Source organism: Pimephales promelas, chromosome 20 (genome assembly GCF_988280905.1).
Source record: "Pimephales promelas chromosome 20, fPimPro1.hap1.1, whole genome shotgun sequence".
Classification (NCBI taxonomy): Eukaryota; Metazoa; Chordata; class Actinopteri; order Cypriniformes; family Leuciscidae; genus Pimephales; species Pimephales promelas.
Window position 1 is genome coordinate 18,881,082 of NC_142788.1, and position 17,310 is coordinate 18,898,391.

At 37.8% G+C, this 17,310-nt stretch overlaps 1 protein-coding gene and 1 long non-coding RNA gene across 8 annotated transcripts in view; one reads left to right on the forward strand and one right to left on the reverse strand.

Annotated features, from left to right (window-relative positions):
* The window catches only part of rerea (arginine-glutamic acid dipeptide (RE) repeats a), a 159,166-nt gene that overhangs the window by 125,040 nt on the left and 16,816 nt on the right, over positions 1-17,310 (forward strand). For all 7 annotated transcript variants that reach the window (XM_039652986.2, XM_089124660.1, XM_089124659.1 and 4 more), the window contains 4 exons: positions 514-638; positions 730-829; positions 7,056-7,154; positions 15,914-15,994. In XM_039652986.2, coding sequence (XP_039508920.2) covers positions 514-638; positions 730-829; positions 7,056-7,154; positions 15,914-15,994 — 405 coding nt within the window. The remainder of the gene's footprint in view (positions 1-513; positions 639-729; positions 830-7,055; positions 7,155-15,913; positions 15,995-17,310) is intronic.
* On the reverse strand, positions 6,097-15,177 carry LOC148970630 (uncharacterized). The gene is made up of 2 exons (XR_016148272.1): positions 14,987-15,177; positions 6,097-7,315 (listed from the first exon to the last, which is right to left on the reverse strand). It is a non-coding gene; the product is annotated as an uncharacterized LOC148970630 (long non-coding RNA).

Consider the following 17,310-nt stretch of genomic DNA (forward strand, 5'->3'; position numbering starts at 1 on the left):
ACAACATAGAAAAAGTTATTTTATATAGTAATGTCACAATATTATAGTTTTTTTTTTTTTTTTACTGTATTTGGTAATTAAATGATTGCAGCCTTTGTGAACATAAAAGACCTCTTTCAAAAACATAAAAAAATTCTTACCGACCCCAAACAAAATGGTAGTGTATATCTATTAATTATGCTTGCTCATACTTTGGCATTAGGCCTCCCACAACCTCCTTAATAACAAACTAAAAACACTCTTACAAGCTGCATAGCAGCACCCTGGTAACCACCTAAGTCTTGTGTCAATATCACATTCAAAAGTATAAACGCAATATTTATACACACAATGGGAAACTAAATGTTTAGTTGCCTCTTTGATTCAAGCGAACCAGTGATTGTTCGCTCCCCTCCGTCGGCTCGACGCATACAGAGATTAAATGATTTTGAAAACTGATATTTAGCACTCACCACTAGTGCTATTTGTGTTGTGACCACAGCTGTCTGTCCCCTCTGCGCTTTGCCAAATTAGGCCAAGCTGCCAGAACTCCAGCCCTTTCCCTCTCCTGGAGGTCAGGCAGTGACAGAGAATGAGGAGCTGGTTTGGATGCCTGGGGTCAACGACTGTGACCTGCTCATGTACCTGCGGGCAGCCAGGTAAGCCCTACCTTCTCCCCGGATTTTAGTTGTGTTATACAATGTGGTGTTGTTATCTTGGACATCAATATTCCCTTTTTCTGGTTGTCAGGAGCATGGCAGCATTTGCAGGGATGTGTGATGGGGGGTCAACAGAAGACGGCTGCCTCGCCGCCTCACGAGACGACACTACACTTAACGCATTAAACACTGTAAGTTCACACACACACACTGTTCACAATGTAACTGACCCTTATTCCAGATTTAAGATTACAGGAGCTCTTAGCTAACAGTAAAATTAGCATTGAGTAACATCGGGATAGTGATGTGTTTTATGTAGAAGCTGTGTAGCAACTCAAAGTCACAACAAAGCATAATGTAATAGCTACACATGATGTAATGGGTATTACATTATTAGTATAATAAAATGTTTCTAATAATTTTTGTCAAGATATAATAAAATCTTGAGCTCAATGTAAAAACGATTTTCCAATGTAATAACAAATGTGTATGAAAGATGTATTACATTATGAACACATTGTTGAAACTTATGATGTAATCATGTAATCATGTAATTCATAAGATAATACCAGCACAATGTATAAGTGAAAGAATGTTTATAATATAATAATTATTTCAGTGTAGTAAATTTGAGCACAAAGGATATTAATAGATTTATGTAAAATAAGCTATTGCATTAAAAGTAGGCTAATTAAGCTACATTGTGAGTACAATGAAACAACATGAGTGAAACAACAGTTTCATTAATTTTTGTGATTATGACATGTTCCATTATTTTCAGTCACTTTAACCAAGAAAAACATTTTAAGATTTATGCACAAAATAAAATGTAAGTTTCTGTTGTCAGTTATTGTAATTATACGTTTTATAATCATGTTTGAGACATAGTGATTCAAATGGTTGTCATAACTTGTTTATTCTACAATATTTTTTTTTAAATTTTATTAATTTTAGCTATTGTCAAGAAATGCTCATCAGTAAACCCGACGAAATTGTCTTCAATTTAGAAGTCTTGAATTTACATCCAAAAATACTCACAGAACAGGAACAATGGAGATCAAACACAAAACAAACATACAATGTTTTGTTTCGTCACATTATCGCAAGACAAAGACCTGGGGAGAACAAAGAGCTTATGAGGTTGACAATATAAATGAACTAAAAATATGTATAGAACTAATTAGAATCCATGGGAACAAATAAGGACCTAGACATATCTAACTAAAAACTCAATGAAACTAGAACCAAAGCATAAACCTTACAACTGTGTAGTTCTTTAGTTCATTATTGTTTATGTATTACATCTAGAAAGACTTAAAGCATCTCTATAAAGACATTATTGGGTTATGCAATGCACTGAAAGCCAGTGACACATAGCAAATAAACTTGGAATCACTAACTGCAATATTTGCGACTAAATGCAATATTTGCGACAAGATAATTACTATCATGACCAGCAACATGACAAACCTAATGAAGCACTTGACAGTGCAGTGAGTGCACAAAGTAAACTTAAGAGCAGAAAGTTGCTCCATCTTCGACTGCAAGAGGAACCGGAACGCGTCAAAAATTAAACGAAATTCAACGTATCTTCTTTATTGTCAACACTGACTCGGAAAACACTAGGTTATTAAAAAACAATTAAAATGTCTCCTTGCTATTTTTCCCCAACACATTCATAATCAAAGCTAATTTTTGCCAGTGCTTTGCAGCAAGCTTTATGTGTGCGCTTGAGCTCGAGACATATATTCTGCCCCCAGTGGCCTATATGAGTCTATAAAAAAAGTCAAAAAACTGAATAAAAAAAAAAAGTTTTAGGTGATATGTAATGTAATCTTGTTGCTATAGAAATAAGTATCGTTCAGGAACCAGTATCGAAGTCAAGGTATCGAAATGGGGAAAAAATTAACGATACCTAGTCCTAGCCATGATTTCTCTACTTGGCGTATATCATTACATGTGAGCGTGATTAGGTAATTCTGTGCGATTAAAACGATAATAATAGTTAACGCAATATAATTTTTTTAGACAAAACGATATCAAGAGTTTTATAAATGTTAGATAATGTTTATGTGCCAAAAGCATAACGAAACTCATTTGAACCACGTGCACCTCACGGACTGTTTTAGCTCGGCTCAAAGTCCAAACAGCAGCGCGAGCGCGAGCTCACTTGGGCAGATGCGTTTACTCTGAATGGCCTCGGTCACGAGATCCATTGAGAAGCGCTTGAATTCAGCGAAGAACACACATGTCCCTGTGATTTAAACCATTTTAAAAGGCAGATGAAACGGCGCTGACGAACAGGAGAAACACTGTGTGCAATGATACAGTCTGAAGGCTTTTCCATTTACAAATCCCATCATTTACCACGGATTTACTGTAACGTTAGCCTACTAATAACTGCGCTTTGAAATTTGGGATATACATATTGAATTGTATTATATTATTAATGTAGACAATGCAAGGACTAATGGAATATAATAACATTATTTAATGTATTTAGGCTACAGGTTTTCATACAAATACCATAGAAACCATAAAGTAACATGATAGTGAGGTGCTATAGGCTATGCCCGGTTTTATCTGTGGTTATCATGATCCAAATGCAAGATGCTGGATGACCAATGGTTGATTTTAATAAAACTCAAACAGTCTGGATATTATATTTTACCAAATATAAAATAGAACATGCAGAAACTAAGAATTTTTTTTCGATTAAGATATTTATTTTGTTAAGAGAAAATGACACATGTTTGAATAACTCAGATTTGGCAAATGTTCTCGTGTTTGGCAAGTGTTTGTCATATTTTCTGACAATAGTTTAAAACCACAATTAATGCTCTGGTTTATTCACTTCACTTAGTAGCAAAAATCTGCCTTTAAACTTGAAAGAAATAAAGATTTGACATTTATCGTGATAATTATTGATATCGACTGATATAAAAAAAATGATCGTGATAATTTTTTTGGGCCATATCGCCCTGACCTAGCATTGCATAGGTTGTAATTTCACATTAAATGTGAAAGTTCTAATTTTATGTATTTAATTTTTTACGTCGCAAAACCAAAGAGGTGTATAGAATTTTTATATCTACTGTCCATGATTGAATGTTGTACTGTGTTTTTCAACATATGTTTTCTGATGTACATTCAGGCTTTGTTTTGCTGTAACTTGTAATAAAGTGGAGTAATGTTTGCTAAACTTACACTCCATGCTGCCATTGGCTGAAGCAAATAGCATGATCTATCTCACACACACCTCATTGCTATATTGATATAGTTTTTTTTTTTTTTTTACAGCATTTGTACTTTAACACTGTTTGTCATTTGACAGTATGAATACCTTAGTAGTAGTTGTAGTTACTTGTTCTATTCAGTCATGATTTTTTAATCATCTGGTCACTTTTTAGAGAACCAGACATGAGATGCAAATAAACAGCAATGTAGATTCTTCAATAAAACGTTGCTCCTGAACGGAGTGCTTTTTCAGACTCTGATCTGCTGCTTTGTAATTGGTGATTCAGTCTAAGTGCATTTTTGTTATGCTATTAGCAATATTTATTGTCATTTTACTGTGGAGCTATTTAAACAACACAACGATAAATTAATCCAGTCATATTACTCAGTTAAGAAAACCATAAAATGGCATAATGTCTAAACCCAAAAGAGCTGCAGACAGTAGAGTGATTTAACAGACCACACGTTTCAGTAAGAGCCATTTTCTAAATAACTAATCACTCAGGCTCATGAGGAGAAGGTTTTAACAACCCTATTTTTTAAATAGATTATTACAGGGGTTTTGTGGCTCGATTTATTTCCCAGTTTCATTAATTGTTTGGTGTGTGGTCTTGACACATTTTCCTGACCTTCAAAGTAACTTAAGTGTGACACATCTGCCTGTATATGGTAGACTCTTCTTTGCATCTAATTTTTCTCTACTTGCTCAGTACAGCAGCTAAAACCCAATTTGTCTTGGCCAATTAAGCGCCCAGCACCAGAGAGAAACAGTGAAGTAAGATGTCCCTAGCAGGCTTCATGCCTAATTGTCAGAAGATGAAAAAAAAAATCCCTCAGCGTTTTCACTCACATTTGTTCACCTTCTCAGCGGTGCACCACAGGCTGCCGCTCTCTGAACACAGCCTCGCCTCGGGAAAGACACAGGCACCAGGGGCCATCAAAACACGCTAGTAAATTGGCGTTGAAGAGCTCCTCAGTGATCTCTGCGATTGTAAGATGTCTGAACAAGAGGGGTGTAATCCATGGCTTCATTAATACACAGTGGTCGCTGACAGCTGAGCTTTTTTTTTTACAAAGCTGAATTTACCAGCTCCTACACGGACAAGTTACCCGATCAAGTACAGAGCATAGAGCACTTATGCTAATGCTGCCCATGTCGGACAACTTGTGATCCATTATGAAACCAATTCCACTGTTTGTCTCCTATCCTTTAAAAAAGCATTCGACAAATTAACCTGAAATGCAATAAACATGAATTTTCCATTTTGACTTGAAGTGAGAATAAGCTGAGAATTAATGTGACCTGAGGTTCACAGTTTCTTGACCCTTTTCCACTCATCTGCAATTCCATTGTGCTTTCGGCTTGATCTGCCCCGTGCCTCAGTCAGGTATCTGTTTGTCTTTGACGAGCTGCTCTGTTGTAGCCATATTAGTAATGATCGCTGATGTTGAAATGTGTATTTTGATTCGGCCAAAGTCTCCAGTGGTGCAGGAAAAAGGATTGCGTCACTTCAACCGGATATTGTTCTGCATTCAAATGTTTTTGTAAACACATCTAATGTGTGACACTTTAAGCCTTTAAATAGTAAGTGACATCATTTTGAGACAAAACGCTCCATTGTTAACGGCTAGTGATAATAAGTAGCTTGTCTGGACGTTCCGAGTCATATTAAAGTGTTTTTCTGCATCATCCGTGAGGCGTGCGTGGCTGCTCTACTGGCAGTATATTTTAGGTTATTCAAGTTCACACTCATCTGCCTGCTCAATACTTAATGGCTTTCAGATTTCCAGTCTAGCTGTCCAAACTCACCCTATCTTTCACGTTTATAGAGATCCAACCACTGTTAAAGTGTTCAGGCTGTACTTACACTGGGGAAAATGAGTCGATTGCAATCACATTGTAACAATGAACTGCGGAGTAACTAACTAAAAGTTGCAACACTGCTAACTTCAGTTTTGTATTAGTGTGTTTAGTTTAACAGTTAAATCAGGAGGTTTTCCATTTAGGATTTTATTAGATTTGAGTATTTTTGACTCAAGTTGGCCTCTAAAGTTGCACCGCCGACGGGCCCATAGCCATTACATATTTAAAACAGTAATATCCTTTACTAATCTTAAACTAATATTGACACATTATATATCTTTTTGGTGATTGTCAAAATAAATTACAGAAGAGCCGTAATCTATCAATTTGCAACAAGAATATTTTCATACTCCTAAAGCGTGTTAAGACCTTTATTTTGAAATAGTGATGAACATGAAAATCATGAAAGAATGGTAGAAACCACAGTTTTTTTTTTAAGAAAAAGAAAAAGAAAATGTTTTAAATATAAAGAAAAAAATGATAGATTCTCTATTTGTGATGTGGCACCAAGCTATAAAGCACATGCGTGTTATTTGTATGTGATTATTGAGGTTGAATTTATATCAAAATATGCCAAACTTCCCTTACTACTTCTGAATTGGATGCCTACTTCATAAACTGTAGGAAAATTCCGGAAATAATGGTTCAGATCACTCAAAACACATATGGAAATGGAGGTGCACTTATATGGGAAGTAATGGAGTCTGGTTGTAACCTAGTGAAAAAGTTGGGTACTGCGCCCAACCAAATCTTACTGAGAGCTAATTTTTTGAGATATCAACCAAAAATTTGAAACACAACTTGTTCAGAGTTTTGACTTTGATTTTCTTGCAGTTTTAGAGTCCACCAGGTTTTGAAAAAATATATTTTATATAAAATAGGAATATTTTTTTACATTTTCATAAACTCAAACTTCTATAACTTTTTTCCATTTCACTTTCTTAATTTCTTCTATGAAAATCTGCCAAATGTCTTCTTTAAAACAAGACCAATCTTACATATATATTCCAAATTATACATATATAATTCATTCTTGAATTACAACCATTTAAGTTCGAATTGTGCATTTTCATTTTTATTCAAAAAGAGGGGCGTGGCACTTAGGAGGTTAAGGTTAAATTAGTGTTCACTTGGATGTGGTGTTTTCAATGCGTTAACTTGTATTAGCATTTAGTAATAACACTTATTCTTAAACATTATTGTCACTCTAGCTGAGATTCATACAAATGATTAGCTTGTAAGTAATGAGTAGCTTGTAAAGATACATTTCCAAAAGGGCTAACATTTAATGTGAATTTCTGTCGTCTTTCACACAGCTTCATGAGAGCAGCTATGATGCCGGGAAAGCCCTGCAGCGGTTGGTGAAGAAGCCAGTGCCCAAGCTGATCGAGAAGTGCTGGTCAGAAGACGAAGTGGTGAGTGAACGAGTTAACTTTCTTCATTATTTGGAGAGGGAAGGCCGGATTTCGCTGCATTGCTGGCTCTTTGTCGTCCGCTGAAAAGCACTCAGGATTCCAGCTCCTCCAGCAGAACAGGGCAGCTGCATCCTGTTTATGGCCTGTGGAATAAATCTTCCCTGTGAGGGAGAAGCAAAGGAGGGGGAAACAAAGTTTTGGTCAGCTTGTGTTAGTCTTAAATTTATCTGTGTACCTGAAAGCAATTTGTGCTTGCAGTTGTGCTTTATAGTATAAGGAAAAAAAGGTGGAAAGAGATCTGTTGTGTCGATAATAGCCTGAAAAGCAATTATACGTTTACCTTTAAACACTCCATGAAGGGCTTGACATAGGCAAAAATAAAAGACCTTATAACATTTTCATGATCTGCACACAGTGCCAAAACTCCTTTCATACTAGGGTGACCAGACGTCCCAGTTTCCTTAGGACAGTCCCGCATTTCAGCTCTATTTTTAGTTTCCACACTTATATTGAAAAATATTTGGTGACCCGCACCAGAAGTACCTCTCAGACAGCATGCGATACTAAATTAAGTTCTCTGTGCGCCTGAATGATCCCATCATTTGGAGTATCTCACAATACAGTAAAAGCTTTCGGTCTTAAAGTGACAGCAGCCTAAAATACCTATTTGTGTAATGTTAATCAAACAACAAAAGATGTTAAATATAGGCCTATTATACATGTTAAAGGTACAATATGTGAGAATTATATAATAAAATATCCAAAAATCACTTGCACAGTGTGATATATTTCCTGCAGTTGTGTACTTACAATATCCCAATAGTTCCCAAAGATTTCTCATTTCAGAGAATATACTATTTTTAAATAATTGGCCATCCCGGAATCCCTGTTCACTTGTCGCCTGTCAATGGCGGAATATCTGCGTTATGGTTTCCGCTAGGAGTTCTCCGATAGTAACCATGGCAACAGACGTGGACAACTACGTAATGCGTAACTTCTAGCTGCACGCTGTTGTTTTGTTTAAACATTATGGACCATGGCAAGCAGACTTTGGGGAAAAAAGAAGAACTAAATCGAGGATAGATATCAGCGTGCCGTTTTCGAGATACCGCGATTCCGCGACTAACTTTGACTTGACAGAGCTCTTACATGTAGGCTACTTTATAGACAGGTAAGTAAATATACACAACTAATCAATGTTATATATTTCAACATGATGAAATTTTAGAATTTGTTCTGTATCGGAGTATGTGAGCGGAGTGGAGCGGCAACAATTTTAGATCACATCCAGTACGCTTGACAACTAACCTCCCGCAGCCACTCATGTCCATCGGCATCATCATAAACACTCACATTTTTTTCTGATTTGAGTGATCCATGCTAGCGTAATGTGCTTAATGTGTGAATCCTTACTAAATGCAGCTCTATAATGAGCCGTTGGCAAGAAATGAACTGTGATTGAGTGGTAGTGGAGCGCTCCATCCTCCTCGCTCCACTCCCACTCCGCTCACATACTCTGATCTGTATGTTATTCTAATTTTGATCTAGTTTACTGCTAGTGTCATATAGCCAACAAACCAATATAACATTATAACTTTCAACACACTCAAATGCAGTTTAGTGTGATCGTGTAGACCAAGTGAAATAGCGCAGCGTTACCTCACAAGTTTAATTCATCTAATAAACTGTCCTGTGTGAATAATTCAACACTTGCGGGTAGTTCGGTAGCATTAAATGTTCTTATTCCGTGGAATTCGCGTGTGGCGTTGATCTTTTATTAGCAATCGCAACCTGCTTCAAACCACAGTCATGATAAAAACATCAATGTATTCACTCATCGATAAACATTATTAGATCCATCGGCTCGACGACAAGTTCTATAATTCCGTTGTTATTGTAAGAGGTTAGCGACCCCTAGCAGCAAAAGAAATTACATATTGTATCTTTAAATAAACATGTACCTAAAAACCAACTTAGACTATAGTTTATAATTTGCTGCTTTTTTAAATAACAAAAATAAATTAACTAGGCCTTATAAGATCTTTATTACGAAATAATTTATATGAGAAATAATTCCACCTGGTGGTCCCGTATTCCACCATGAGAAATCTGGTCACCCTAATTCACTCACATTCAAACTCACTCCATTCATAGTTGTCATCTAATAAACTAGAGTTCTTCTGAACGTACTTTTCAGCAACACACACTTAAATGTTTATTAGGTTATTTCCATCCCAACAGGCTTTAGTATGCTGTAGCTTTTTTTTTCTATATTAAATCGATTCTTGTGTTTGTGTGTATATGTACACACTCAATAAAAGCTACAAGGCTGAATTTTAAAAGTAGTGGTCATGTCAATGGTGCCAGCAAGCCCATTAAAAAAGATCAATTAGCTGTGTGTATCGATTTGCATTGGCATGTTTAACTGAGTGTGGGCCTGTTTTTTAATGTACGCACGTGTGTGTGAAGCGAACTGCATAACAGTCTGTCTGAGATGAATAATAGAGATGCTGAATAAATACTGCATGAGCACAGGCCTCGATTACACCACTGTTGGTATTTTTCTATGTGGCGTGCGTGCACCCCTCAGGAGGCTGTTTGGGACAGGCAAGCTGCCCCCTCCTCCCTGTCTGTAACCCAGCCAGGCCACCACTGCACTGTCAAGGACACCGCTCCCCCTGATCTGATTTCAAGTTGTGCTTTTTCAGCCCTGCAGCCTTGAGGGACAGGTGTAAATGTACCCCTGACCTTGGACGCTCGCACCAGCCCCGCTGCTCCTCATTTATTTATTATCCCTTGCTTTCCCTCTCTCTCTCTCTCTCTCTCTGCCTGCAGGTCCACGGCCTCATTATTCCTGCTCTTTTTCCATCGCTCCTTTTTGAAATGTGAATAAAAGTGACAGTGACTGTCTCAGAAATGACAGAATCATCCCCTCTTCAGGGTCACTTGTCACCCGTCTCCCTCAGCCTCTCAACCCGGCCCTCGGAGCCTCTCTTCTCAACTAGCCTGCAGCGCTTTCAGCCACAGAGAGTGCCATTTTATTTCTTTTCCCGTGCCACAGTTTATCGAGAGAATTCTTTTAGATCCCGCGGTAATGCTTTAAAATGGCATGTCATATGTAACACCCTTTAATCTTGTAAGCCATTTTAGTAATGCCGTGTAAGAAATATTAGCTCCCTGTGAGTTTTTTTTTTTCTGTATTTCCTCTAAGGATGGGATCAAATACTTGAATACACTGAAGTAAATTCATCAAAAGGAGCAGTAAATGCTTACATTTTTACCAAAAAAAAAAAAAGATATTTTCCAAATAAATGCTGAACGTTCTATTCCACTTTTTCCAAAATTGGTAAGAAGTGTTTTTTCTCCAAATCAGCATTTTAGAAAGATTTCTGAAGGATCATGTGACTGGACTTGAGTAATGGCTGCTGAAAGTAATTGAAGCCTTGACATCGCAAATTAACTTTTAAAATATGCCAGAATAGAAGTGCTATGGGGTGGGTGTGGGGTGGGTTAGAGGGGAATTGGTAGCTATATAAGTTTTCTTTCTTATTGTACAAAATGTTGTCAACTTTTTTCAAAATAAATAAAAACACTAAATTACAAAAAATAAAAAATATGCCAGAATAGAACCGAGCTGTTTTAAATTTCAGTAATATTTCACAATATTGCTAGTTTTTACTAGCCTGATGTTGTCACGCTGAGATTCTAGTCAGAATGTGAGTCTGATAATGCTCCATTGGGCTGTGATTATGGGGCGTTTCAACCGAACCAGGAAAGAAAATACCTCTGCACTCAAAATTGGATAGACCAGATCAGAGCAACGGAGTAAATGACTTATGTTGAGCCATGCATAGTTGTCAACATAACTATATGCACAAGGGAAAAAGATGAGTCTAAACTATATTTGCCCATTTCGGTTGCTGCTTTCACTTGGTCCTCTATGAGTGTGACCAAAGGAGAAACCACAATGACCACCAGGGTTTTCATTGCGTCCCATCTTCTTAGTGGGGCCAGCTGATAAATTAAACTTTTGCAGAATCCCGTAGGAAAGACGGCAAAAACCCGAACTTTCCGATCGATAAATGCCTTGATTGCGGTTTTCTGTTCCTTTTTTTAAAATTAATGTGCTGTCTAGATCTTCTATAACAGATGCTATGGCTGACTCTACACATCTAAATTCTCCAGTGGCAGCCATTCTTTGTTGTAAACGAATTCAACCCAAGCGCTCTTTGGTGATATGGATGATTACGTTACTGTTGATCATCTGTACATCATCGCGTAAAGCCCGCCCTGACAATTTTCGGGCATACTTGCTTCTCATCAGATCAAGTCCAGACCGAACTTCCCATGCTCAAATGTTGTGGAAGTTCGGCTGCCATCCAAGCTAAGTTTCTACTATTTTATCGGAAAATAATGCAGCATTTGTTAAACATGAGACTAAAAACATTAGTGACAACAGAGATTTAAAAATGTTTACAAAATAATACTGACCTAAAACTTTAGAATGGTAACAGCGGGTAGATAGTTCACACATTCGGTCATAACCTCATCATCGTAATCTTTACCTCAAGTCGTTCCAAAAAACAAAAAGTCATACAGGTTTGGAAATACATTAAGGTGAATAAATTGAATTTTTGAGTGAATTATCCCTTTAAGAGAGGCTGAGCTTAAATGTGTGCCTTTGATGCTCAAAAATGCAGCTCACTGTGTTTTAAAACAGCCAGAAAAAGAGCACTGAGTGCTGTTTCAGGTTGTCTGACATATAACCCCACAGTGAGGACTGCTATCTGCTGCTCTGCCCTGCTGTGTATTATCTTTAGCTTGTCACAAGTTGACAAATGACAGCGTCAAGCTCCAGATAGTTGAAATGCTCTGTGCAGCAGTGGGCAACCTGGTAAGATTATGGCCCCCCAGTGGTGATCCAAGAAGCCTGCACAATTTCTCTAAAAAAAATAAACACCTTCCTCCTCCCCCTCCTTAATATTAATCTCAGTGCACAGTAATAAAGGAAGTTTACAAGAAGGGAATAATACCCCCAGGACAGCAGATCATGACTTTTTCCTGCGGGCCACCCGCATGCAATGTTGCATGTTTGTTTAGTTCAGTGGTTTTAAACTGGTTTTGCTTCAGGACCCAGAATATTTACATGGGACATCAAGTGATGACACGACACAAACGTGAACAAAAAATGTCCTTAGAATGTCCAGCTTTAAAATGTACTTCTATGAATAATGTTATACGGAATAAAATACTATAGTATAATGAAAACTGACTGCATGATAACATGTTTTTAGACTAAACACAGATCGAAATTCAGTGAAGCACTATATGCAAATATGTATAACATATTACAATTTGTTATATAATTCAAATAATACTACAAATATAAACGGACTTGAGACCAACTAGTCGACAACCACTGAGATGGTTGGAGATATTTTCTCTGTCATTGGACTTTATGTGTGAAGTGGAGTTGCTAGCGCTCAGATTTAAAGACCGTTTTATTGCCATGAGATTTGCGCAGGCAGGAAGGGTGTGTTAGAGAATTTCCTGTCACCTTTGGTTTTACACAGTACACAAGAAAAGCTGCGGTTAAGCTAAATCTATGCATATTTATAGACTCAAGCGCTAAGCAAATGCTTAAGTGGCGGGAGCGGCGGCCTGATTTAGAAGCTCATATTAATAGGACTGGTACTACGGCTGGGCCGTAATAGTTTCCCCCCATGTCTCTCTTCTTTTCTGTTGTGGCTTTGATGTTATGTAAGGTCGAAATGGACAGGATGTGGGCTTGCTCTCATCCCTCTTTGTGGTTGCTTTGTGTTTGAAAGTGCCATCATCATTGCTGTCATGTCAAGTCATATTTGTGTGTTGTGCTATCTGTGACTGTAATTGTATACTCTGCTCATTCGTCTTCGCCCATAGCAGGTCATCCTCAGCGAAAGGCCAAGCACACTGGTTTCATAAGACCCTCGTGTGTTTGTGCAATAGAGCTAAATGTTAGGCATTCTTGGTATTTGAAGAGTGCGTGTGTGTTTCTGTGTGTGTATGTTGGACCCACTAGTGTGTTTTGTATGGAGTGTTCTGACACCATCTGTTTGTACATGCTTGAATGATCTTAACCAGTTTTGCAGCTTTTAACAATTATGATTTAGGCAGGAAGTGCGCACGCATCACAATAGCCTTTTCAGTTGTATTCCCTTCTCACCGCTCTCTTTTACAATAGAGCACTGTCGAGCCGAAAGAGAGAGAGGCAGAAAGCAGAGCCAGCGCACTGGAAACATTTTTGACAGAAAGAAGCCTGTTGTTTCAACAGAGCGGGCTGCTGGTGACTCGGTAGCGCTCGCCTCCCCCTCTCACCCCTCCTCCACTCTCCCCTCGCTCTCCAGCCCCTCCCGTTATCTGCCCTGTTGCCTAGCAACGGCGGGCCGGAGCAATCGTAGCAGAGGCAGAGCAATTCAGGGAGCAGATTGGTGGATGATTTATTAGTTGCGCTCAGAGTGCAGCGAGCCCAGGCAGCTGAAATGGAGCCTTAAAGTGGAGCCGACACGCAGCGAACGAGACAGCCGTGCACGTAGACTCCTGCCTGCAGCGCACTGTAAATATTACAGTAGTGGAAACATAATTAAGGTGACATAATCAGGCTGCTAACATGTGCCGCTCTGGCAGGTGTAATTGATTTTTGTCCTGCCGGTCAGGATCCGGGACCTCGGATAATGAAGGTGCGCTCGGATCCCTTTAATGTGTTCAACAAAATGAACGTGTTCACACCTTAGACCTGTAGTCGCTAGGCTGGGGATTGATTAACACATGAGACTGTTAGATACTCATCAGTGTGAGATTAAAATAGTTGTGATTAAGTGGTCCCAGTGCCAAATGCTGGTCCTGGTCTGGGTCACCAGGGTGTAAACATAACTCGATAAACATAGACTGTAGTTTTTGAGTCTAATTTATCTACTTAACTCCTTTTCTTGCCCTGGTCCTGTTATTTTGCATCCCTCAATGTTAAGCCCTTTAAAACTTCGAGTAAAATAACTTGATACTTGGATAGTCTGACATGCCCTAACTCATAACTAGTACTTTAGTCGTAGGGGCATTTAAAGATCATCACACGCTCGTTTTGCACATTGCACCACCTGCTGGTTAATCATCCGCCTCTTTACCACACCAGATGAACAGTGTCGTCTGTAGTAATTTTGTTTCTAATGCTTGCGTATCTCGACCCGTTATGGTTGCCCTGACGAGGCTATATCTAGTTTTAATTTGCAGGATTGGGAATTTCATTAAACTCAGACATCTAATTTATTGCATGTTTTCAGAGCTTTGAAAGAGAGAAGGAAGTAATACTCTCTCTCTTCTCACTGCAAATTGTTCTTTTAAACGCCATGTGTAAACAGTTCCTGGTTACATAACTAGTATGCATTTGATAAGTTGGCTGAGAATGCCAGAGGAAATCCACGACTGGTTTTGCAAACGACTTGCATCATTTAACCACGTCTAAAACCTCTACAAAGATTTTTCTCACTAGTTTGTGCTTTGTTATACCGTATGGTTCCCTTGTAAAAGCCACCATAAGGGGGTTGGAGTTTGAGTAATGAGAAGCGCAGACGTAGAGGTGATGTACATACGCACACACACTTAAAGCTCGCCGAAAACGCATGTGTGACACAACTGCTCAATCCACCATGCATCGCAGGACTCCGCTCCAGGTTTTCCAGCCAGCCGCAGACCAGAGGCTCTCTAGCAGAAAGATCACATGTAAAGCCTTCCCCTTTGTAGTGGAGGAGCAGAGAGTGACAAGCTATCTCTTGCTCGTAAAAAAAAAAACGACGTACCTTCGGAGACTCTGGATTTGCACCTCAATTTTTTTTACTGCTTTTGAGTGGACGTAGAGATTTGGGTCGTGTGCCGAGTGGACTTTTCCCAGGCTTTCCGAACAGTTTGTTTGTTGAGGACCGTTGACTGAGATTACTGTGGAGCGGGGCTCGCCGCTGGAACAAGAAAGTAAATCTGCTGGTTGTCTGCTTCGCTGGTTATGAATGTTTCTGCCTCTGCTTTTTTATGGCTCACACAGTCTGTGGCTCTTAAAGGAATAGAAAAGCATTCAAGGCACCAATTCTACTTTTATATTACAGAGGTCTTATTTTATTTGTTTTATTTTTGAAGTTACTCTTTGGTTTGTGTTGTAAAAGTTGTTCTCTTTTTTTAAGTGAATGTTTTACTTGATAACTGTACTTGTTTAAAGCTTCAGCCATTTTTCACATTCACAAACATGATTATTTTAAGTTCTGTTTGTTTGCAGTAACTATAAGCAAAAGGGTTTGTAATTCTAGTACTTTGCGCAGGACTCAGGCAGCTGTTTGAAGTGCGAGCGTGCAAATTGTAAGATCAGAGAGAAGTGTGTTGTGATTCGTCGCAACTTATTGAAGTTCAGTTTCAGCTTTGAACTTCAGTGTTGTGCGACCCTCATATGCATATCACCTTGCTGAACTTTCACTAAGATTTCGAACTGCCATTGCGTTTCTACTCCACTGTGGTTTAATCTCAGCTTCTATTCCTGCTTTTGTTGTCATTTCCCTTCATTTTTTTTCACTGTAGCAAAGCTTTGCTAGAACAAGCAGAGATTTTCAGATTAAGATCACAACATTGTTTTCTTCCCCTTGCGGTTCACAATGTAATGTATGAGTAGTGCTTCATGTCAATTGTTACGGGTGCTTTAAGAATCTAATTTTAAATGTTTTTCTCATTTCTTTTTTCAACAGAAACGGTTCATAAAGGGTTTAAGGCAGTACGGGAAGAACTTTTTTAGGATTCGGAAAGAATTGCTCCCTAACAAGGAGACGGTAAGTAATTTTTTTTCCTATTAAAAAAAACATTTGTCATCTTTGGACACTAAAACAAGTTAACTCCTTTTCACTGTGGTTTTTCATGTTTTGAAATAAAGGCTATGTCTTAGTGGTTGAGAAAATGATTGAATACCATAGTTTACACATGGACTTATTAGATTTAACAGTGCATGTTAGGTGCTTGTACAGGGGCCCTGAGACATGTGTTTAGTCAAAACAGAAACATGACTGTTTATATAACGTTTAGTTACAGCTCTGTACAGCTTCAAACTTATTTTAAGCGTAAAGCATTATTTGTTAAACTCGTTTTTTTATTCATATTGCAAGTAATAAATGCAGAAATATGTGATTTTATTGTAATGTAATATGTAAAAAAAAAAATTGGTGAAATTAATTTTAAATGCATGTTACTTTGCATTTCACAGTATTCTTAGCAGATTAAGGTTTTGTTGTTTTCATTAAAATGTATTCAGGTCATAGCTGATGCATGAGTAAAGTTTAAGATTCCTATTTAGATCAACATGACATGAGCTTGTTGACATGAACATATTAAGAAGATATCTAGATTGTTTTTCATTAACTGTTTAACATTAAAAACGTATATAAATGAATTTAAACTTATATAGACTTTAAACTATATAAATGACTTTAAACTTATAAATGACTAATAAACTTATATTATATAAATGTTGATTTATAAAAATATATAGTTTGTGTTTTTTTAGGGTTGATAAAGTTGAACACTTCTTTAACATTCTTATCGCATACTTAAGTACAGTATGAATTGTGTTTGTGCCAAACATGTTTTATCAATGTTTTATCAGGTCAGCTGTTGGCTTTACTGGCCTCAGTGTCATGTCAGATAGACTAAAACACAATCTCTGGCTAATAGGCTGGTTATCAAGTGCATGTTTTATGGGATATTGACTTAGCTCAATGATTAGTCAATAAAGAGGATCCCTGCTAGCATGAGGGAAGCTGTGTTAAGGCCTGTCACCTTTAAAGTACAACAGTCATTGATAGTATTGCTCTTCATGCTGAACAACATGTATTCCTCTGGCTGTAAATACGTATTTTAAATGAGCCCATTTTAATTAGTTAATAGTATGACCCTGTAGATGAAAGAACTAAATTAAATACAGTGTAAATAACTCCGTATGTGTACACTCCCAAATACCCGTTTAGCGAGTGGAGCAGTGCACTTTTGTGCTGAAATCGTTGATTTTTATATTGACCTTAAACAAGGAACGAATACTTGAAGGCTTTAACAATCCTGTAATTCTGCAAATTAATATCTTAATATCATATACTAG